At 34.1% G+C, this 26,319-nt stretch overlaps 1 protein-coding gene and 1 long non-coding RNA gene across 2 annotated transcripts; one reads left to right on the plus strand and one right to left on the minus strand.

Annotated features, from left to right (window-relative positions):
• Window positions 1–740: 740 nt before the first annotated feature.
• On the minus strand, window positions 741–11,911 carry LOC128215993 (uncharacterized; the record flags this gene model as incomplete). Its single annotated transcript, XM_052922590.1, has 5 exons — window positions 741–2,223; window positions 2,398–2,659; window positions 3,682–3,688; window positions 10,082–11,423; window positions 11,670–11,911. Coding segments are annotated over 5 exons (3,204 nt in total), but the record flags the coding sequence as incomplete, so codon positions are not given.
• A 9-nt stretch (window positions 11,912–11,920) lies between these two features.
• Window positions 11,921–26,054, plus strand: LOC128216764 (uncharacterized). The gene is made up of 4 exons (XR_008258127.1): window positions 11,921–12,132; window positions 23,569–23,719; window positions 24,300–24,397; window positions 25,763–26,054. It is a non-coding gene; the product is annotated as an uncharacterized LOC128216764 (long non-coding RNA).
• Window positions 26,055–26,319: the final 265 nt, after the last annotated feature.

The raw sequence follows: 26,319 nt of genomic DNA on the forward strand, positions 1-26,319 counted from the left end.
GACAAAAGATCAGATCGCAGTTTATATTCATATTTATATTCGAACAGTTATGTTTTGTAGCTAAAAGCGTTACTCACGCTTTAATAAAAATGTTAGTTTTGGCAGTTTTCCAAATATTAAAATCTTTTATATCGTGTGTTATCCTATATGACTGAGAAGAAGGCATTGTCACATAAAAGAACTGCTTCAGAGACAAAACACATTTTTTTTGGTGAAAACTGTAAATCTCTAAGAGCACAGATTTAAGATAATCATGTTAAATTCGCCTTTTCATCTTTTCTGTTAACTTAATTTGCATACCACACAGGATATTGATATTCCGCATTCGTTTGTACTCAATTATAATGGTTAAAGGTCCATTTATACTTTATCGAACGATTAGTTCTCGAAATTATATTTTCACCAATGAGTTATAAGTTGTTATTGACTTGAATCAGGTGATTCGGTAGAATAAAACAGAGGCTGGATAAGTAAACAAAATAGCAAATGCAATAGAATTGATGTTATCAGCTTTATATACATTTGAAGCTGAATAAGATAATAATAATTAATTATAATATATAATATTAAAGCATTATGTGATTAAGTTCATTTGGCAATCATGATTATTCAAATATTGATTTATAAGTTAATTATTTACAACCAATCAAAAATATGATATTTTTTTCTGAAAGATGTATAATTTCTATGTAATGTAATACGACTCAGCAATAAATCACACATTGTACACCGGTATATCACTCATACATTCTTAATATAAACTAACATACATTATTATTAACAAGTTCTCACATTCACGCAAAATCTAATTTTTAAAGAAGTAGGCTTTTTATCGAGTGTACAAGTCTTCTGATGAGCGTTTTTATAATTCATTATTTCACCTTCAACACAACAATGTTGTTATTTTCATCTTGTCCTACAACAAGACTTGATGTATGGCTTCTGTAACACAGTGATTGTGGTTTCACCAATCCATCAGCCTGTGTAGCCAGTGTAGCCAGCTTCCTCTTTCCTTCCCTGTCCACTTGTAGTACGGTGTTTGAGATATAAGAGCAGACAAAAACGTGACCTAGAGGTGACACGTGTATTGCGCGTGGACCTTTCATATCGGGATCGCTGAGCGTTGCTAGTTTATTTCCTTCTCTATCCAAGGTAAGAAGTTGGTCTTTGGAGACATTTGCGACGTAGATTTTACTGCCATCAGAGCTTACAGCACAAGTGTAAACACTGAGCTTATCCGCTTTGTCCTCAAACAGCGTTCCCCCATTTTGGCCAACCTTGTCGTAAGTGTAAAGTGCAGTGTCAGATGTGATAAACAGACGCCCTGAATAATGAACTATTTGTCGTATTGTATGATTGAACGTTAACTTTCTTGTCTGTTGTAACTTCAAATTCATAACGTTGAAGAAGCGAACTTCATGTCTGTTCTTTTTATCAGAGTTGACGGAAACCGCCAGCTCATTGCCCGCAATGTGACATACATCTAGTGGATGAGTTGGAACGTCGCAGTGATCGACAATCTGATAGGAACGGTTTAGGAGCTTTATACGGCTATTGTAATTGTCAACGAGAACGAGCTCTCCACTTAGTAGCTCACATATTCCACTTATGAATGGGTTTTCTTTGTCAATTCTAAGTGCTGCATTGAATTGTGTCGCATTTTCAACTTTGAAAACATGGGATGTATTAATTATTTTTCCAAACCGTTCCACAGACATTAAAGAATCAAGAAGGTCATACAGCTTTGTATTAAGCACAAACGCCAACTCCACTTCGTGTTTGGTTGCGGTATCTCTGATGAAATCATTAGTTTGTGTAACTAATTTCTGGCATCTTGAATATCCTACGCAGACCAAGGAATCGTTTGTTTTATTCTTCCTCATGTTATCTGCAAGAGATTTAATGTCTTTGTTCATCTGTTCGGACAGATCAATGTCTTTCTTTATTTGCTCCTGAAATGTTGCTACCCTAACGTCTAACTCATTGATTGTGTCTTCCTCCAATTGATCAAGAACTTGGTCGAACATTCTTCGCAAAGCTCTGATCTCTGAAAGGATGTGTGCACGGGAGTCCCGTATGCATTGTTGCGTTTTCTTGCGGGACTCTCGCAGCTTCTTGATTTTTGATTGGATGTCTGCGATTTGTTGTGAAAGCCGTTTGAATTCTGGTTTGTCATAAAAACCATTCGCTACGTCTGGTATATGTTGTATCACCGAACATTGTCTGTAATGTAAATTTAATAACGACATTGACATTAAATTAAATACGTGTAGAAATTATTTGTTTTGAGTTTGATCGACTTAAAACTGTTTATAAAATAAACATGCAACCTATTCTACACAACGTTTCCTTTCACCGATTTCATACTTAAATTTCCTTTCGCAAAGCGAACCGTACCTGTGAACAACGGAGACGCATATTTGGCAACACAGCTCTCGGTGGTCCCCGCAGAATAGCTCCACTTTTTTCCCGGGATGGTGCTCGCATCTTTCAATATCGTCCTCGACTGTCCCAGGCACCACCGCCCATTTGTTTACGTCCTGCCGGTCGAGTAATTTGTGCCGCTTAAACAGACCGCAATGTTTGGACTCGCACCGCGAGCAGTAGTACTTTGAACAGTCTACACAAAAGTACTGAGCCTCAGAGTTAAGTCCGCCTTCTTCACAAGGAGAACAATTAAAGTCATGAATTAAATCTGATGATTGGTAATGAGAGGAATCGAAAATAAATGCCATTTTATTTTAGTAAATAATCTTTTAATCATTGAGAATTCAACACAAAGTTTCAACTGCCCTATTTAATTTACGAAAGGTAGTTAATAATCTTATCAGGGCATTTATAATAACCTGATAATAGACCCCGGTATGTACAATTGTTAAACTATAGACTGACAATCTAGCGAGTTTTTATCAATATAAATGTGTCGAATAATCTTCCTGCATTGATAAGAAGTACTTAAAAAGCAGAGTCAGTTTAGACATGAATCATGTAATGTATGCTTTAAGGATTGCGTCCGATACGTATAAAAATATTTTGTTTCACTTATTTGGTTAACAAATTTATGCTTTATATAAGAGGGCCATAACAGAAATACGTAGACACTGAAAATAAAGCATTTAATATCGGTAATATTGTAATTATACTTATTAAATCACCGGAATATTTTCTCATGTTGTGGAAAATTTCATAAACATGTAGATACGTTGAATTTGCTTGATGTAGTTCTAAATTAAAACACGCGACGTAGAACAAGTCGGCGTACTTAACCCAATGACGTCAAACGACGATGTTTACACAGATGCACAAAGTACATTACTTAGCCTTAAGGTTAATAAAGTTATGTATTTATCTAGATACGATTTTGACCACTGCTGAACAGATGTCTAACCGTAAATGTAACCGTTGCAAAAAAAACCACCAAAAGTATACTCCTTTTTAAAGGTTTTTAGCATGATTGCGTATCAAGCACAGCATGCTGAAATGACATCATTATTGCACGATTCTCCCTTAAGGTGTCATTTTGTTGATTTATAAACAGCAGGAGCCTTTTTAAAGATTCAGGTTTCTACATTCAACAAATATATAAGTGGTATTACTTAACCTTGATGTCATATTACGGACATTTTTAAAAACAAACAACAACAACAAAAATAAAAACAACAACAACAACAACAAACAAACTTGAGACCTAAAAATGAGAACAGCATGAGGAATACAAACTTATATACCATACATATGTCTATGCAAACCATTTCTTAGACTGGCTTGATTCTAAGACATATTACTCGTATATTTTACCAATGATACACTAGTGCTTTCAGTCACAAAATATGGTAGCACTATACACATGTATGTGAGATATAAAACATGTTTTATCATTAAAACTTTTTTATAAAGATATATTTCAATACAGTTGTATACTTTCCATCAAATTCTGAAAGCGTGGCATCTCGTCCTGATTTTCTAGTTAATGTATATTCACAAAAAATGACGTCATGAACTTATTACCATTTATGACATAATCTTACCGGATATGACGTTAAGATTGATAAGAAAGCAAAATTGTTGAAATCATAGCGATTGTGTTGTTCTTCTTACTGAACATCATCTTAAAATCCAATCTACTTTTCAACATAACTAGAATGACTGGATGTATATTATGTGTTACCAGGCACTACCATTCTGCAATCCATGAAACGCGAAAGATGACATTGCGTTGTGGTCTAACACACGCCATCATATAATACACACTTTTATTCTATTCGTCCGGGAAATATAAAAGTTAGCTCGTCAATGGTTGGCTTATCTCACACAACTCTTTTTAAAACCGTCCGTTTCAACAAACATTGTTATTGTCATGAATACACCAACAATCAATGCAGTTTGTTTATTTTACAGGTACAAAATATGTTGTTAATTATTTATGCTTAACAATAATTGGAAAACACATTAAGTAGTTTCATTTTCAACATAGTTTACAACTAGTAAGGGTTGGAGCATTCCGTTGAGAGCTCCTTACGCATTATTGACTTCTATAACAAGTCTAATTAAGACACAAAATTAATTTGGATCCTACGTAACAATATTACTCTACTATATGTATTTCACCGAGTCAGCACCAACCCCTATGTTTAATGAGTGGCTTAACAATGTTTGAAATAAAAAAGGTATCTAAGAGATGACATATCTCTCTCGTTCAATATATGTAAAAGGGCAATTGTTAGATATAAAAATGGAATGCGAAGGTAACGCCATTTCGCAAATGATGTTATTGAAAGTGTGTCACAGCCTTTTGCACGCTGAAGTTCGATTTCAAGACAGGGAAAGATATCAATTTGTAACACAGTAAAATGCATAATTACATCGACACATATAAACCACTGGAAAATATATGCAAAGAATTTGATGCATACATTGTCCGTCTATGCTGTGCTCTTGTGTAGAGTATGATCCCTCTGGACACAATCCTATGGATTATATTCTTTAAAGCACGAACATTGTTACCGTGAATCTCGTAGTGCAGGTATGGTATCTATGCCGAAGTTTATTTACAATTACAAAGTGAGTGTAAATCCAAAACAAAACACTGCCACTAACAGTAACTTCGTTTCTGCTCCTTTTCATTTTAATTGTTCTAGTCACAAGCTATAACAAAGAAGCAACATTTTATGTTCCAAATCATATTAGTCAAATTTCATATTCAAACATAATGATTACTATTTAAGCATTTCTAAAGTTTGTAGATACAAATGAAAAAAAAAAGAACCATATGTGTGCCCGTTTCTACTTTTTTCTATAGTTAAATATGAATCAGGATATTGGGTTTCCTGATTCAGTATACTATATTGTTCCATTGAAGGATCAATTCACATTTTACCCCACACTACGTATGGCTTCAAAGCTTTTTTCTGCAGCTTTTTGCATAAATTTAAATTTCAATATATTGCAAACAGGAATGACAGAGGGAACGACTAGACGTAAAGGTTTATTGTGCAAGTGATTTGGCGATGACAATAGCAAATACGAAACAAATACACATATGCCGGTTCTGGGAGAAGGCGAGGCATTCTCACCGACACAGGCTATATTAAACATGACGATGACAAAATACTACACAACTGTATAGATTCAGCTCAATTTTTGAGCACGGACTCTATATAAATGCCTTACAAGGAAAGAGGAAACTAGACAGAAACAGCACGTCTAAGCAGTTACAATCAAATTCAATAAGTAACGCATTGTTCTTTAGAATGGTTACATAAAAAACCTTGAAAGTTATCTGGGCACAATTTTCAAAAAAGCAGTTCAGAGAAATAAATAAATAGAGAGAAGCGATACGTTTAAGGAATTTCAATCAAACTCAATATTTAATGGTTACATAAACATACGTTGTAAGTTATATAGGCATTTATTTCACAATTTATACGCGCAAATAAAAATGTAAGAGAAAATAAAACTGGACATTGTCAACAGCCGCTGGACAATGAAAACCATGGCGCCTTCATGTTTAAGTGGTTATCTTGACTGTGTTTTCATGTCTTGGGTAATATCTTGGGTAAAAGGCTTTCGGAGACCATTCTTTTGTTAATGATTTCAAGTTTTCAAGGTATCTAATATATATTGAAATAACCTATGTGTTGTATATGATGGGTACAATCCCGACTAAAACATTATTCTATTTATGTTTTATTCTTTAAATATTAGTTTTGTCTGACAAATCGGGACCAAAAAGTTAAATAATTATAACATTATTGTTTTCTGATGCATAAAAGCAAAAAAGATAATTTTATCAGAGACATGGGCGAGTGCCTTTAATATATTTATCAGAATGTAACATTTATGTTATCAACTTGAGATACACATATAACTAAATAAGAAAATATATATGTACCAACATATAGTAAAAGCGATTTGTCCTGATCTTCATTTATAGCGAATATCAATATTCAAATAATGATTTACAATATATATATGAAAAACTACAGAAACAAGCTTAGTAGCCAAAAGCTTAAATTTAAACCCCGTTTTATGGCACAGGGTAAACGCCTAAGACATTAACACACAAAAAAAATCACAGACAAGAAACAAAAAACTCAGCATAAAACTCCACAAAATACACAGTACATATATACCTTATAAAAACTAGGTGTGTTTATCAAGGATTGTTAGGAACCGCCTTGGAACGGTCAGTAAAATAAATTTTCTGGAGTTTAAACCAGTTTGCGAGCACAACCTCACCCCTATCCCAGCAATCCTGAATAAAGTAAAGGCAAACGGTAAATATTATCATAGTATGCATTTACTTGAGGAAACTTAATAATAAAACAGTTAATAATTAACTAATAGGTAAACCCCAAGTATTTCAATGATTAGGGTTTGTTACATGATAGAGCTGATTCAGAGTCAAAATACCCCTTTTTTGGTCAAAACTGTTAATTTGTCAGAGTACAGCTTTAAGATAATCATGTATGTTAAATTCTCCTATTCATCTTTTCTGTTAACTTAATTTGCATACCACACAGGATACTGAGATTCGGCATTCTTTATAATACATGATTATAATTGTTAAAGGTCCATTTAAAATTTATCGAACGATTAGAGCTCAAAATTATATTTTCACCAATGAGTTAAAAGCTGTTATTGAATTGAATCAGGTGAATCGGTAGAGTAAAACATAGGCTGGACAAGTTAACACAATAGCAATAGCAATATAAGTTATGTTATCAGATTTATATATATTTGAAGCTGAATAAGATGATATATATATAATATTAAAGTAATATGTGATAATGTGCATTTGGCAATCATGATTATTCAAATATTGGTTTACAAGTTTATTATTTACAACCAATATAAAATATGATATTTTTTTCTGCAAGATGTATAATTTGTAATGTTCTACGACTCAACAATAAATCACACGTTGTTCACCGGTATATCACTCTAACATTCTTAATATGAACTAACATATTTATTATTATTATTATTATTATTATTATTATTATTATTATTATTAGCAAGTTAAACTCACGCCATGTCTAATTTTATATAAGTAGGCTGTTTTAGTATCGAATGTACAAGTTCTTCTGATAAGCGTTTTTGTAATTAATTATTTCACCTTCAACACAAAAATGTTATTTTCATGTTGTCCCACAACAATACTTGATGTATGGCTTCTGTAAGATAGTGAGTGTGGTTTCACCAATCCAAAAATATGATCTAGAGGTGACACGTGTACAGCGAATTGACTTTTCATGTCGGGATCGTTGAGCGTTGCTAGTGTATTTCCTGCACCATCCAAGGTAAGAAGTTGGTCTTTGGAGGAATTTCTAACGTTAAGTTTCATTGTTTCTGTTACTCTTGAAGTAATGGCAGTCTCCCAGCTAAACTCTTACATTATTTAGACGTTAAACAACAGTTTATATCTACATATGATGTATTTCCCAACACACTTACGAAACACACGTAACTTGAACGGGCTTCGACTTGAATGTTTTCAATGTCTACGCTTTGATTTTAGTTCACCGGAATCAGACGGGTACAATTAGCAGACACGTTCTAATACACGCTGACAAGTTGTTGATCAATGTATCATAGTTGTATAGGTAATGTCTTAACTATCGCATGTACAAAATTGACCGCAGGCTGGCTTGAAAAAATAACGCAAACAGATTAACGTTCTCATCTTTATTACCGCCGTCAAAACGTTATTTACGTGGACGCTCAAATATGAACGTTTAAGTTGTGAAACTTCAAGTAAAAGGTTAGCAATAAAACAACGACAGGTTAATGTCGTTGTGCCTTTCTGCTTATTGAACTGTATATGTCAACTAAATAATGTTTGTGACAGTTATTTGAGCTGCGCTTGAAAACGAAGAGTTGGTTTTCCAACCTTTCTCTCAAATGTTTTAATAATAGTTCATCATCATCATCATCATCATCATCATCATCGTCGTCGTCGCCGTCGTCGTCGTCGTCAGCATCATCATCATCATCAGCAACAGCAGCAGCAGCAGCAGCATAAGTAGTAACAGCAGCAGCTGCAGTATAAGCAGCAATAGTGGTCGTAGTAGTAGTAGTAGTAGTAGTAGTAGTAGTAGTAGTAGTAGTAGTAGTAGTAGTAGTAGTAGTAGTAGTAGTAGTAGTAGTAGTAGTAGAAGTGGTAGTAGTAGTAGTAGTAGTAGTAGTAGTAGTAGTAGTAGTAGTAGTAGTATAAGTATTTGTAGTAGTTGTAAATGATGTAACCTTGTCTATGGTGTCGGCAAATTTCAACTTCGTTATCTTGGTTACTGGAATTAAACTGGAATACCTCGCATGCAACAATAATATCAATACGCAATCAATATTTTAAAAAGGGTACTGCAGATGCTCGTGAAAGATTCAAAGCAGAGGTGATAAGGTTCGCTCAAATATTACTATATTTTGGACATTATCGACATTATTTTTAATGTATTGATTACAATATACATAATACCAGTATTATGAATTGACGGTATATCAACTAGAAGTTGCATTTATTTATAAACTAATCGACAATAAAACATATTTAAAAGGTTAAATCATTACATTTCCCATCTCTTTAGTCACAGATGGATGTTAAAGCTGCACTCTCACACATTGGCATTTTTGAAAACCTTTTTATCAATACTGTTTTGTCTTTGAATTTCTGCGTAATTGTTTAGGAAGCAGTGCTAAAGTCTACTGACAAAAGATCAGATCGCAGTTATTCATATTTATAATCGAACATTTATGTTTTGTAGCTAAAAGCGTTACTCACGCTTTAATAAAAATGTTATTTTATGAGTTTTAAATATTGAAATATGTTATATCGTGAGTTATCTTATATGACTGAGAAGAAGGCCTTGTTACATAAAAGAGCTGATTCAGAGACAAAAAATATCGGTTTTGGTGAAAACTGTAAATCTGTGAGAGTACAGCTTTAAGATAATCATGTATGTTAAATTCGCCTTTTAATCAATTCTGTTAACTTAATTTGCATACCACACAGGATATTGATATTCCACATTCTTTATACTCAATTATAATGGTTAAAGGTCCATTTATAATTTATCGAACGATTAGTCCTCGAAATTATATGTTCACCAATGAGTTATATAAGTTGCTATTGAATTGAATCAGGTGATTCGGTAGAATAAAACAGAGGCTGGATAAGTAAACAAAATAGCAAATGCAATAGAATTGATGTTATCAGCTTTATTTCATTTGAAGCTGAATAAGATAATAATAATAAATTATAATATATAATATTAAAGCATTATGTGATTAAGTTCATTTGGCAATCATGATTATTCAAATATTGATATATAAGTTAATTTTTTACAACCAATCAAAAATATGATATTTTTTTTGAAAGATGTATAGTTTCTATGTAATGTGATACGACTCAGCAATTAATCACACATTGTACACCGGTATATCACTCAAACATTCTTAATATAAACTAGGATACATTATTATTAACAAGTTCTAACATTCACGCAAAATCTAATTTTTATAGAAGTAGGCTTATTATCGAGTGTACAAGTCTTCTGATGAGCGTTTTTGTAATTCATTATTTCACCTTCAACACAACAATGTTGTTATTTTCAGCTTGTCCTACAACAAGACTTGATATAGGGCTTCTGTAACACAGTGATTGTGGTTTCACCAATCCATCAGCCTGTGTAGCCAGTGTAGCCAGCTTCCTCTTTCCTTCCCTGTCCACTTGAAGTACGGTGTTTGAGCTATACGAGCAGACAAAAACGTGACCTAGAGGTGACACGTGTATTTCGCGTTGACCTTTCATATCGGGATCGCTGATCGTTGCTAGTTTATTTCCTGCCCTATCCAAGGTAAGAAGTTGGTCGTTGGAGTAATTTGCTATGTAAATTTTACTGCCATCAGAGCTTACAGCACAATCGTAAACGGTGTATGCATCCGACTCGTCCTCAAACAACTTTCTCCGGTCATTACCTGCCTTGTCGTAAGAGTAAAGCGCAGTGTCAGATGTGATATACAGACGCCCTGAATGATGAGCTATTTTGGATACTATGTGACTGAACGTTAACTTTCTTGTCTGTTGTAGCTCTGAATCCTTAACGTTGAAGAATCGAACTTCATGTCTATTCTCATCATTACAGTTGACAGCAACCGCTAGCTCATTACCCGCAATATGGCATGCATCTCGTGGATGAGTTGGAACGTCACAGTGATCGACGACCTGGTAGGACTGGTTCAGGAGCTTTAAACGGCAATTGTAATTGTCGACGAGGACGAGCTCTCCACTTATTAGTTCACATATTCCAGTTATAGTTGAAATTTCTTTGTCAGTTTTTAGTGCCGCATTGAATTGTTTCACATTCTCAACCTTGAAAACATGAGACATATTAGTAATATCTCCAAACCGTTCCAAAGACATTAAAGAATCAATAAGGTCGTTTAGCCCAGTACTTTGCACAAACGCCAACTCTACTTCTTGTTTGCTTGTGTTGTCTTCGAGAATAGCTTTGGTTTCTGTAATTAATTTCTGGCATCGAAAATATCCAATATAGGCCAAGGAATTGTTCGTCTTAGTCTTCGCCATGCTATCTGCAAGTGATTTTATGTCCTTGCTCAACTGTGCTGACTGTTCAATGTCTTTCTTCATTTGCTCCTCAAATGTTGCTACCATAACGTCCAACTCTTTGATTGTGTTTTGCTCCAATTGATCAAGGGTTTTGTCGATCTTTCTTCGCAAAGCTCTGATCTCGAATAGGATTTGTGCACGGGAGTCCCGTATGCATTGTTGATTTTCCTCGCGGGACCCCTGTAGCTTCTTGATTTGTGATTGGATGTCGGCGATTTGTTGTGGAAGCCGTTTGAATTTTGGTTTGTCATCAATACCTCTTGCTACGTCTGGTATATGTTGTATCACCGAACATTGTCTTCAATTAAAAAAACGATAATTAAATAACGGCATTAACATAAAAATAAATAATTGTAGAATTCTGGCAAAACATATTATTTGCTATGGACTTAAAACCTGTTTATGAAAAACCTATACTACATAATGTTTACGTTTACGAATGTTATGCTTAAATGCCCGTTTGTTTATATCTAGTGTAACTTTTGTGTAATCAGTCCCCTATGTGATAGCTGATAGTGGCCTACTTTCGCTATACGATTCGTACCTGTGAACAACGGAGACGCATATATGACAACATAGCTTTTGGTGGTCTCCGCAGAACAGTTCCACCTTTTTCCCGGGATGGTACTCGCATCTTTCCAGATCGTCCACGACCGTCCCAGGCACCACCCATTTCTTCACGTCCTTCCGATCAAGCACTTTGTGCCTCTTAAACAGGCCGCCATGTTTGGACTCACACCGAGAGCGCAGTAGTACTTTGAACAGTTTACACAAAAGTTCTGAGCCTCAGAGTTAAGTCCTTCTTCTTCACATGGAGAACATGTGAATTTATGAATTAAATCCGACGCCTTGTGAAGAGATGAATCGAAATTAAATGTCATTTTGTTCTATTTAATAAACTTTAGTTCACGAGACTTTAAAACTACGCTTCAAATGGCCTATTCAATCCACGAAAGGAAGTAAATGATCGTATCAGTGCATGAGTCATAAACTGGTTATCGACAACGGTATGTACATTTATGTATTCGATACTCACAATATATCTACTCTTTATCGCTTTAAACGAATCAAATAATCTTGCTGCATTTATAAGACGTACTTAGAAAGCTGAGTCAGTTTAGACACGAATCATAAAATGTTTGCTTTTGGAAGTGATAATATATTTCGTCCTTGGTACGTCCGATATGTTTGTTCAATACATTTATTTCATTGACTTGGTTTACAAATGCTTTATATACATAGGCCATAACAGAAATACGTAGTCACTGTAAATAAAGAATTCAACATAGGTAAAATTGTATTTATACTTATCACAAAACCGCCGTAATCTGTTCTTCTTATGTGGGAAATTTCATATAGATACGTTGAAATTGCTTGATGAAGTAATATTTTAAAACATGCGGGGTAGAGCAAGTTGGCGTACTTAACCCAATGACGCCAAACGATGATGTTTACAAAGGTGCAAAAATCACATTGTTTAGTTTTAAGATTAAAATAGTTATGCTATTTATTTAAATGCGATTTTGATCACTGAGTAACAGATGTCTGACGTAAATGTAACCGTTGAAAAAAATACACCAATAATAGAGTCCTTTTGAAAGGTTTTAGCATGTTTGCGTATCAATAACAGCATGCTGAGATTTTTGTCATTATTGCATGATAGTTTTATTAATCGCATTTAAGATGTCGTTTTGCTGATGTTTAAACAACAGGAATCTAGTGGTATTGTGAAACCTGAGTGTAATATGTTGGCACTTTTAAACAAAACAACTTGAGACCTAAAAATGATACTTAATGAGAAATACAAACTATTGTTAAACCGTACACACTTTGATGCCAACTATTTCTCTCACTGGTGTCTGCAATAAAAGCTTGATTCTCAGACAGTTTTGTTCAAAGTTTTCATCTTATATTTGTCCAATGATACATTTGAGACACAAAATGTGGTAGCATTATACGCATGTATATAAAATATAAGACATGTTTTATCACTAAAACATTTTCGTCAAACACACACATTCGGCTAAAACCACCATTTCATGCTGATTTTCGATTGCACAGCGGGTTGATGAGTGACGGTCGTTTAAAGTTTTCCGCGCTCTTGTTTGCTGTCCTCGACGAGTCGAGATTGACAATGCTTGCTTTTTCCCGTACTTTGGCCCATCGCCTGACTAGCAACTCGGCCGAGACCGGGCGAAAACTTTGTATTTATAATGAAGATTAATTTGAATACAATAGTATATTTTCCATCAAATTCTGAAGAGGAAAGCATGGTATCCCGTCCTGATTTCGTACTTAATGTATCTTAAAGGCCTAGTTTAATCCTTCTATAAGTGACTCCCCCCCCCCTCTTAAAAAAACAAAAAAAACGTGTATTGATCTTTATCTAATTGCCTTATTGTCTTATCAGATCTCTGATCTGAATATCCTGCTGTGTAGTTTTGGAGGTTTTATCGTAGAAATTGACCATAAATGGACCTTGGTCAATATACAAATACACAGGAAATTGGCCCCTACTGTGACATCAGTGCAATTAGCAGGAGATGCACAGCAGGGGATTGTCATGCCAAACATTCCTTAAACTAGGCCTTTAACAGGAAATGACGATATGAACATCTACCCGATTATGACGTAATCTAACCGGACATGACGCAACGATTTAAAAGAAAGCAAAGTCCGTTAAATGCTTTATACTTATAAACAATATTAAAAAGATCGGGTGTATATGTGGTTTTAAATTAAATTTCTGGTACTACATTTCTACATTTCATTTTTCTTACTTACATATTTCCTGAAATCGTTAAATGAAATTGTTTATTTTATGACGAGTCGTGACCCTTTATATACACAACCCACTTTTTAAACCGTCCCCGTCTTAGCATTTAAGTCTTAAAATAATCATCATAGCACCAAAAAGTAAATGCAGTTTGTATATCTTTATTGCAGATACTTAAATGGAATACCTTATCTTATGGTCTAACAAATTATGACCCCCGAAGATACAATATTTTATATTAAAACCTATGTTTTAAAACATAGTTCCAATTTTTCGAGTTGCATTTTCAGCACATATCACTCAATAAGTGTCGGAAGTATCAAGACTAAGGTACAAAATATGCTTTTTGATTTTCTTCTTAACAACAATTGGACATGAAGTAGTTTTATTTTCAACATAGCATACAACTAGTTTAACGCACGCCGTTGAGTTCTTCTTACCCATAATTTACTCTTCTATTACAAGGCTTACCAATAAACAAAATATATATGGAACCCAAGTAATAATATATCTCTACTATATGTATTTCACCGAGTGAGAACCAAAGCCTATGTTTAACGAGTGGCTTAGCAATGATTGAAACTAAAAAGGGTGTTCATGAGATGACATATATCTCTCGCTCAATATATGAAATGAAATGTAATTGAATTATATAAAAAAGCGCCAAAATTAATGCAAACGTAACGTCATTTCGGGAATGACGTCATTGAAATGTATAACAGTCTTTTGCACGCTGACGTTGGATTTCAAGACAGTGAAATATATCAATTTGATAAAAAGTGAAATATCAAGTTTAGTTACATCGATAATCCCTACAACCACTGGAAAACCTATGAAAATTTTTTGATCCATGCATTGTCCGACTCTGCTGTGCTCTTATGTGGAGTATGATCCATCTGGACACAATCCTATAGATCCTATTCTTTAAAGCACGAATATAGTTACCGTGAATCTCGGCTGCAAGTATGGTATCTGAGACACCTGAGATGACCCTGTATATTTACGAGTATATCGAGAATGTAAATTAAAACAAAAACAGTGCCACGAACAGTAACTTTATTCCTGCATTTGGTATTCTTATTGTTCTAGTAACGAGCTATCAGATATACATGAACATACATGAAGCATTTGTTTGTTTGTGAAGACAATACACATATTATAGTTCCGAGAGAGGCAAAAGCCTGCTAATCGGCACTGGCTATATAAACATGACAATAGAAAATACGAAGACAATACACATATGACAGTTCCGAGAGAGGCAGAGGCCTGCTCACCGACACTGGCCATATAAACATAACAATAGAAAATACGAAGACAATACACGTATGACAGTTTCGAGAGAGGCAGAGGCATATTCACCGATACTGGCTATATAAACATGGCAATAGAAAATACGAAGACAATACACATATAACAGTTTTGAGAGAGACAGAGGCATGCACACCGATACTGGCTATATTAAACATGACGATAAAAAATGTATTGCGTGCGTTATGTCTAAGGTAAAATAAAATCCGAAGGCCATCGTTCTTAAGTGCTTTCAATATATGTATGAACCATATAAAAATAAATCCATAAGTAATCGGTTTAAAGTGACAATTTTATTAAAATCAATACATGCACATGTATAACAAACATAAATTGTGACTGATAAACCTTAAACTACTTACTGAATAATGCATTAAAGGAAAATATTAACTAATGATAACAATATTGTAACCCTGAATTTAATAGCACAAAGCACAAAACTATTAAATGATTAGCGAATGCTAAAATATTAACTGTGATCTACTATATAGTTTCATAAGGTCGAAAAAGTGTGTTATATTCTCATTTCTGTCAATTTAAACTCATAATCCTTCATATGACAATTGGTTTTGACATTAATTCATCCTCTATGGAATAATATTTACACCTCTACTTCCATTCCTAAAATGAAGTGCCTTTCGGTGATTGCGTTCATCAATCGATGAACGCAACATCTTCGGATATGAACCCAGTTGGGCTGGTCAAAGTACGCGTGGAGTCCTTCGGACTCCATACACTTAGACCAGCACAATTACGTTCATACCCCGATAATGACATTAACCCCGCAATTCATTCCTTAATTTAAACAATAGTATTAACTGTGGTAAATCGTATTTATGTTCTTGCCTAATAGACAATGAAATATGTATATGTATGCATTTAAGACAAATATGAATATTCAAAACTGATTAATAAGTACAATGTTCACTACCAATCACAGATATAGTACTTTTTTTGCACAACTGTTCCACTATTTAGCAATTAAGCACACTTTTTAAACATTCTATAACCAAAAATTAATCAAAGAAGTACACTATAATAAACAAGTTAAAATCAAAAAAATTCTAATGTTAAAAGTAGGTGGCTTTTTATTATCGAGAAATGAGCTTTTTTGTACTTCATTACTTCACTTTTATTACAACAACATTGTTATTGTCATGTTGTCCTACAAGTAGACTGGAAGGGCGACTACTATAGCATAGAGACACTGGTAGCTTCACTTCATCATACTGTGCAGCAAGTTTGGCCAGCTTCGTTTCGCCTTCGCTGTTCACTTGAAGCACGGTGTTTGAGACATAAGAGCAGACAAACACGTGATTAAGAGGTGACACGTGGACTGCGCGTGGACCTATTATATCGGGATCGGCGAACGTTTCTAGTTTAGTTCCTGCACTATTAAGCGTAATAAGCTGACTTTGTCCATAATTTGCAATGTAGAGTTTACTGCCACCAGCGCTTACATCGCATTTATAGACTGTGTACGTACCCGTAAAGTTCTCGAATAACTTTCTCCCATCATTGCCGCCAATGTCGTAAGAGTATAGCGCAGTATCAGTTGAGATGTACAGGCGACCAGAATGGTGAGATAAATCTCTTACTGCATGTTAGCGTCCTTGTCTCTTGAAGTTTTGAATTACTCACGTAGAAGAAGCAAACTTCATGCCTGTTCTCATCATTATAGTTGACAGCAACCGCAAGTTCATTTTTCCTGATATGGCACAGATCTTGTGGACACCTGGGAACGTTTCACTTATTGACTACTTGATAGGCTTGATTCAGCAACTTAAGACAATTATGTGTGGCGTCAGCGAGAACGAGTTCTCCGCTTGGTAGTTCACATATTCCCCTTATGCTACACTTCTCTTTCTCGCCACTAAGCGATACATTGAGTTGTTTGATGCTTACGGCCGTGAAAACATGGGGCGTGCTAGTGACCTCCCCAAATACTTGTAACGAAGCACATAAATCAATTAGGTCGTTTAACGTTGAGCTGGGTACGAAGGATAACTTCAACGTTTCCTTGGTTGTTTCTAAGAGAAATGATTTTGTTTCATTTATCATGTTCTGATACCTTGAGTTTCCTACGAAAGCCAACGACTCGTTTGTCTTACCCTTCGCTTGGATGCTATCAACAATCGATTTCATATCTTTGTTCATGCTTTCAGACTGCTTAACGTCTGTCTCTACTACATCCTCAAGCAATGCTACCATTGAGTCCAGCTCTTTTATTGTGTTTCGCTCCATTTGATCAAGGACTTCATCGGTTATCGTTCGCAAAGCTTTAATCTCTTGCAGAACCTGTGCACGAGACTCTCGTATTTATTGTTGCTTCCTCTTGGATGAATCCAGCAGTTGTTCCGCAACAAAATAATGTCCTCAGCGCGGGTTTTGCAGACCTGTAATAAATACATCTCAATTGTCTCATTACAATTGTATTAATACGATGTAAACTTCAGACAATAAAATATGTCTATCAATAAATGTTTGTGTCACCGCTCTTGAACAGTCAACGAAATAGAAGTTCACTTAGGGCTTAAACTAGTTAATGAAAGTCCAGTCTTACGATAGTCCCAAAACAGATATTTATATTGGTAATATATGTTTTTTTTCTCTGATATACGCTTTTTGATTACTAAAAAAGATGGCATGAACGAAAAATCATCGTAGAAAAACGGGCCTGTACGTAAGGACTCGCTTTTTGCATCTTATACATGAGTGGTTGTAACGTGCCATCAGTTTAGTTTGTGTTCTGTTAAAGAACAAAACATAGTATAAATATTAAGTGTTTGGTTTTGCCACCGCAATCTTGTTTAAACCAAGATATTTTCAGTACAATTTCACTATCCGTGCGTTTCGGGCTACCAAAATATGCATTCAAATGATTTTTTTCAATTTATTGCTGATCTTTTTATCTTCTGTTGTTCTTGTTTGATTTGTTATAAAAATATACTTCCTCTCTCAGAGAGCTTATTGTATCGCCAAGTTTGTAAATTGGGACCTAAACCGTGACAGGGACACTAAGTCTGTCGCTAATGTTACGATCCTCGGTGTTCCAGACTCTGAATGACACCACAGGGTATTCTATAGATAAAACTGATATATTCGCTAGATATTTTTATTCACACTTCACATTCAACGTAAGTACACACATTTAAATTGTAACAAGCAACAAGAAGAACTAATATGGAAACAGAAACTACAAGCACAAGCAAGGAGCGTAATATTTCACCAAAATCTTGTTTAAAGGGGAACATATTCCAATTCGGATATGACCACTCAGTGCTTCTTCATTTTATTCCCATATGGCAGTGAATCAAAACATTGTTATACCATCAGAACATTGGCTTCTTTCCATCTTTATAGCTTTTGAAGACCTACGTGTTTTGTTTGTTTACATTTCCATCCCCATTGTTTGTATCCTAGAATATCCTTGGGTGGCATTGCATCACTTTATCGAATACATAATGGTTTCGATCATCCAATTCATTTTACTTATAAAATTCGGTTCTTTTTTCTAATGTTGTTTAATGCTTACACCACAAGTGTATCTTTATATATAGTGGTTGGTGTCGGTAAACACTAGACATCAGTTTTTATTTCGCGTGCAAATCACTATTGACTATGGAGGAAATCAATGTAATGGTCTATTTGCCAAGGGCTTAAGGGTCAAATTCATTTGAGACGTCTTTAATGACGAAATTTATTGTACGAAAATATTGATTCCAATTATCACTACTTGTTTTACTGATTTATATGTGTTTTTCCTCGTTAAGACTTCAGAATATTATTGATTTAGATTGTTTACCAGGTATGCAAGCACTTCGAGTACTGTTCCTGTTTGCATGTTTCGTCTTTAACCATTAATGTACTTATTGTTGAATCGGAGAATGTTTGGCTATAGGGAATTCTAAATATATGAAAAAGACAATACTCATTAGAAAGTTCGATTTATTAACAGAAAAAGCTTGAATGGATATAAAATAATAATCAATTACAAACGGATTGTATTGTATTTAATTTTACAAGCAGAATGAACCAACGACAAGAATGCTTGAAATCTTTATACAAAGTGCAGCTTAATTATAATAAACACAGCGTGTACTTAGTCTACTATCTATGACGTACCATGTGGATCAATAGTCGCCTTCTACTATATACATTTAGAGGCAATCTTAACTAGTCTAGCGGAGGTGCAATTCTAAATTTAGAGGTTACTTCTATCTTATTGAGACGAGGCGCAGGACTTAATATAGAGGTGGACATCTATTTTCTTATCTCATTTAGAGGTGTACCTTTTTCTTATAAATAAAACTATTATACATGACCTAAATGTAAGATAGATATATACCTCTAAATATTTCGTTTCTACTGTCGGGATTAAATGAATTTTGACCAAAATGGAATGTCGTAATCATCGCCTTTTAAAGCGGAGGTACAGCTCTACGTCAACTATTTATGAATAAAACTTCTCTTAATTTCATGACAGTGAACGTCCACAAAAGTGCACATACATGTGTGATTGATAAAAGGCCGTTATCACAGACAGCTTAAGACAGCATATGTACAATAATGTGCATATATACCTGGTAAGCCCATATTATTTGGTACTATCTCAAAGTGTTCGATGTATAGCAAACACATATGTCAAAGGAATATAAAATGACAAACAATACAAATGTGCATTTTGGGCTTAATGCATACTTTGATAAGATTTACCTTTTGCTTTTTTACTTTATTCAGGATTGATGGGATAAGAGTGAGGTTGTGCACACGCAAACTGGTTTTAACCCCCAGTAAATTTATTTTACTGACCGTTCCAAGGCGGTACCTAACAATCCTTGATTAACACACCAATTTTAATTTAGTATGTATGCACTGTGCTGTTTGTTGAGTTTTGTGCTTTTGTTCCGTGTTTCTTGTTTGTGATTGTTTTTGTTTTTGTGTTCTTTGTCTTTGACGTTTACCGTGTGCAATTAAACGGGGTTTATGTTTAAACTATTGGCTACTGAGCTTGATCTCACTGACAGTCGGAACAATCGAATAAAGCTACTGCACTGCATCAACAGATGGTCGATAACTGCAGCTTTTCAATGTGCCAAATTTTCACAAAATGAACTATTATCAACTGTAATAAATAGAAAAATATGTTAGTGTCTTCAGAGTTATGAATTCAAATCAACAACACAATCATAAGGACGTTTACGTTTAGCCATATAATAAAATATTTAGCTTACCGTGCTGCCAGTAGAAAGTGAATGCGGCACTGGCAACACAGTCTGATGGATCGAAGCATCTAGTCGCGCTATGTTATATTAGCCCCAACTCCAATCTAATTGTAAGACAGTAAAAAAATAACTACGTTGGCGTGTGTGATAAAGGTGAAACGAATAGGTTAACACAAGCTAAATGCAAGCAATTGTACCTTCCAGGAGTCTATATATCAGTCTATATAAGCCATCTCCTATAAAAATAACAGTATGTATTTTCTTTTGTAACTTCTTTAGCATAATAGTCATGTCTTTTACCTGGAATGTTCAAATGGTATCGATAATATATAATCAATGTTCAGAATCCTATGTCACTTAAAAGACAAAGTCATCCTAGTGCAGGTATTTTATAATATCAGTATATGCTGTGTGTTTAATTAATCTGAAAATAAGCAAAACCCCTTAATTGAATCTTGATACTCATTTATCTAATCTATCGATAAATCTACGAACAAAAGCTGTCTTCATTTAGGCCATTCTACGATAGATTCCATTGTCATTTTTGTACCATCGTTGTTAAGACTTTGTTAAACTTTGTATTGGGTTCGTTTCCTGTATATGTACGGTAAGGTAAAGATATATATAGAAAAGTAACTGGTATTAAATAGTGTATATACTAAATATAATAGTTTTACTGCAGGTATTAACTGATTTACTCAATGACAAGTAATTACTTCTATAACGCGCATTACGGAAAGAGGTTTGTCGGTATACGAAGCAGAAATTGATTTAAATTCAATACAATCGGATTTTTATTGTCTTATTAGTTAGTCGAATCAAAGTTGCGCAGTGTAGTAACCACATTGTTTAGCACGTTGTATTTTTCCTACCCATTGATCTGAAGGGTATTGATCAACTAAGTAATAAAAGACTGATTCTTATCTTACTACCTTACACCTATTCATTACTTATATACGACGTAATTAACCTTATGTCCTTGACAGAACTGCAAAGCATTGAAGTCCTACAGTAAAAGCATATATTACGAGATCTGGGAGTTTCTCTTGAACTCTTTTTATTAACCATCAAAGAGATTATACAGCATCATGTAGCTACTGACGAAAAGAGCTCCTCGAAACAGTTGCGGAACCATGATTTGACGTGAGCGCGTGCGGTACCTTCTACATGAAATAAAAATATAGGCTATAAAAATAAAAGTTGGGCTTCAGGTTCTCCCAAAGAAAAGATGTTTGCTAATTTAAGTCTTATATATAATAGTGCATTCGGTTTAAATTAATGCATATTTTGTCTACAATATTAAAATGAAATATTTTTGCGCACCCTTCCCCACCACCTAGATCCGCTAATAAAAACAGTTTTTTCGACAACAATGACAACGACTAAGACTACAACTACCTTCTACCTTCTCCTGCTTCTACCACTATCACTACTACTACCACTACCACTACCACTACTGCTACTACTACTAATACCTACTACTACTACAACCTATTACTACTACCACTACTACTACTACTTCTACTACTACTACTACTACTACTACTACTACTACTACTACTACTACTACTACTACTACTACTACTACTACTACTACTACTACTGCTGCTGCTGCTGCTGCTGCTACCACTACTACTTCTACTACTACTACTACTACTACTACTACTACTACTACTACTACTACTACTACTACTACTACTACTACTACTACTACTACTACCACTACTACTGGTAGTACTGCTACTGTTACTATTACTTCTACTGCTACTACTACTACTACTACTACTACTACTACTACTACTACTGCTACTACTACTACTACTACTACTGCTACTACTACTACTACTACTACTACTACTACTACTGCTGCTGCTGCTGCTGCTGCTGCTGCTGCTGCTGCTGCTACTACTACTACTACTACTACTACTACTACTACTACTACTACTACTACTACTACTACTACTGGTAGTACTGCTACTGCTACTGCTACTGCTACTGCTACTACTACAACTAATATCAAAAGTACAATTAATACAACAACTACTACCACTTCTATAAACCAAATCAACCACAACTATACTACTACTACAACGGCGACGACGGCAATTACGATGTCGAATATTTAATTATAACTTCATATTTTTATTTTCATTACAAAAGCGTGGATAAAAAACACATTGTTATAAATACAGTATTGAACTACTAATATAAGTAAAACTCCTATGTGGGGTCTAACTATGCTCTAAAAGGTACTATTAACTCCATTTTGATACCATTTAAAACATAAAGTATACAAAAGTACACATTCTTATAACTTTTACAATATTATATACACTTCAGTGAACCGATGACATGACTTCAACCATGAAATGATCATCCACAACATTATAGAAAATTATAGAATTAAACGGTTTTGACTTAATACACTTCACTTGGTTCGTTATTAAAGACAACCTCAAATATTTTTAAAAGTACAGATTCATATCAGTGCTTTATAAATGCTCACGTCAAAAGCTGAAAAGTAACTGGTAACCTAGTCGTTTTAAACATATGAATTCTGATGTGTTAAGATTATTTCTTCACAATATAAATATTATATTTACAATTTTTTAATGCATTCCGGTGGACTATAGAGATCTTAAGTGGAAATGAACAAATAAATCACTGATAAAATGATTTTTAACAATTTCGAAATAATGGCCCACTCTTACTTCTAAATGAATCATTATTCGCACAATTTCGACGACGTCGTTTCCGATATGACGTTACGTTCGCATACAAAAAAATTGTCTTCACAAAGTACAATAAACTATCATGCTCTATCCTTTTAAGGCATATAATAAAAAGCAAATTCTCTATCACATCTCACTGTTGTTGACAGTTTCGTTTTCGAATTCAAACGATAACCCAATACTTATCTTCATTATCATTCGTTTTCGGAAATTGTTTTATTGATTTTAATTACGCGTGAACGTCACGCCATTGTTAACGTCAGCGTTCAGACTTCACTGGAAAGTAAAAACAAACAAACTTAGTCCTAAAAAACTGAAAATGAAACGAGCATTGCGCTTTTCAATTCCGTTAGTATACCATAGAAACTCTACAATGCGTATAATGACTATATATGCTTTCAGCCGTATCGATAATGACCATATCAAATACAGGAATTGATCGAAGCATTGGAACTAAACTAGGAGCATTTGATAAAAGGACATAGAACTGAAACAATCGTAGACATGTGCATGAAAGTTACGTGTGAGAAATGCCAGAAACCCACTTGGAAAGGTGAGTTTTAATCATTACACTTTTAAGTGTACATGTTTATACATACCGACATATTTATATCGTTCATATGCCCATACTCGCGTTTGATTGTCAGTTTATCAGTGACGTAAAACTTCTTTGTACTCCGCTATTTGATCTTGTTAATGTAAAATACAAACTTGAAATGAATTGTATTAAATTGAACACGATATTTGTAATCAATGATATGAATACGGGTATTTAACATTTTGATTATCTTACATACGGTACTAATTAAGGATAATGTTCGTTTAAACAATTAAATAAACTGTATTGTAATATTATTTAAGATTGTGCATTTCACAAAATATACAACACAGTTTATTCATTATAATCCAATTTGTGAACACATATCTGGTGGTATTCTTTTTTCGAAATATATAAACATTGCCATTGCTAAACCTATGTTTAAATGACGTGTTTCATATCCAAAGTATGTCATTATAAACTTTTATTATCTTCCCGATTAATTATTTAAACTGTATCAAATATTATTTTAGTTTTATCTTAAGGTTTCATTCCTTGTTTCTTATCTACATATATTTATGTTTCACCTATCCAGGGTGCGGGAACCACATTGAACAGGTGATGAAGGACGTACCGGAAGACCAGCGATGTAAGTGCCCGCGGAAGTAGCGCATGCGCGCACTTTATCGACGGGTAAGCCTTCCGGTTGTCATTTAAATGCCAAAGCAAATGTGTCTATTTTGTGGAAGGCCTGATTGGCTAGATATCAGTAGCCAAAATAGCTTTAAACATCTTATCATTTTAATTGTTTTTATATTGTGACTGTGTAGGGTCATCTCCGTATTAAATACAAATAAAATTTCAATTCATCATTCTTCAGACTCTAAACAGTAAACTTAACAGTGAGGTTGAAATCAATTTTATGTGCATATAAATTAAATCTAGATTTATTTCAAGATATGGAAACAACAAAAGAGCAATATTGTGTTATTTCGATATAAACCGTTCAATGCCATCAATATGTTATCATGTTTTTGTTCTATTACAATTGAGAACACATAGCTACTGAAAATACCTTTTCAAATCAAGTGGTCCTAATGAAAACATTTGTAAAAGGAATTTAAGCGATTTGGACATTGTTGACTTATTTTGATTTCTAGCTATACAATGGAAACTCAGATATTTTTATATCGATTATTGAATAAACACAGAATCTTTTATTACCAGCATGAAGTACTGAAATTGATCAGGTATTACCACAATGAATTATTGCAATCGATCTGGTCACGTTCAATTGACCTGAATTTACATATTTCTACAATGAACTGTTGCAATTGAACTGTTCACCTTAATTTGACCTTGAATCACGTATTACCACAAAGAACTATTGCAATTGACCTTATCACCTTTAATTGACATACATTTTCATATTAACTAGGAACTATTGCTAATAACCTAATTACCTTTAATCGACTAAAATTCAATCACTTCAACTAGCCTGTTCAATTTTAAGTGACCTAAATTTACATATAACCATCAAGAAGTACTGCAATTGACATGTTCACCTTTAATTAGTTAAATCCATATTTATCACCAAGAACTTCTGCAATTAACATGTTCAATCCTCTTTAAGCTGGAATCAGATTTTATGATCAAGAACCCGTGCAATTGACCTATTCCCCTTCAATGGAGCTTAATTTACATTTTATCATAAAAAAAATGCCGCAATCGACCCGATAACCTTTAAAGGGACTAGACACCAGATGGTCCCAAAATCTACAAATACAGTGTTTTCTCAATTGTCAATACGAGATAGTAATGTCGCCGATAATATATCATCTTACATGATTTAAAAAATAAACGCAGCAGTCTTGTCGGCCCATGCAGTCTGAGCTGACTTTCCCCGTTTAAATATAGCACGGGTGCGCTAAATCCGATGACCAAGACATCATGAAATGAGCTTTCGTGATCCATATGAATTAGTCCTATATATATGCGTATGTGTGTGTTTGTGTGTATGTGTGCTTTTATATAAGACATTTACGTTTCTATTTTCAGATTTCCGGACATGAACTTGGCCATGGATTTATATTGTTCTACAGCAAATCCCTATTAAGTTGCTCACTGATCCTCTGTGCCAGTTGTACTTTTGCTTTTTAATTATTTTTTTTGTTTTTAAAATTTTTGATAGATAAATGTTGTCAATGTTTTGCGTTTTTAAATAAATGGAATGTACAATAATTAAAAGCATATGCAACTAAATACCAGCGGTTACGTCTCTTTGAATTACTCAGTCTTTCATCGAGATGACTGCAAGGGAACAAACTCTTGCATAAATTGTTGATCGCTAGATATTGATTTGTCTTTAATTATATTAGTTTACATTTTGTGTCAAAGAAACCGTGTTACACAAACGTATATGACGAGTTATTAATATTAAATCAATATAAAGAACTGCTGGTCTTAGAACGTTTATATTAGTAACTAAATTTACATAAAGAACGATAATTAAAGTATCCACAATAGCCACAAAGTTTCAATGTGACGATACAATGAAATAATCTACATTAATCTTTACGTCATAACTCGCTATTTGTTCTCTTTGGTCATTTTGA

The sequence above is a fragment of the Mya arenaria genome, chromosome 14 (genome assembly GCF_026914265.1).
Source record: "Mya arenaria isolate MELC-2E11 chromosome 14, ASM2691426v1".
NCBI classification, from domain to species: Eukaryota; Metazoa; Mollusca; class Bivalvia; order Myida; family Myidae; genus Mya; species Mya arenaria.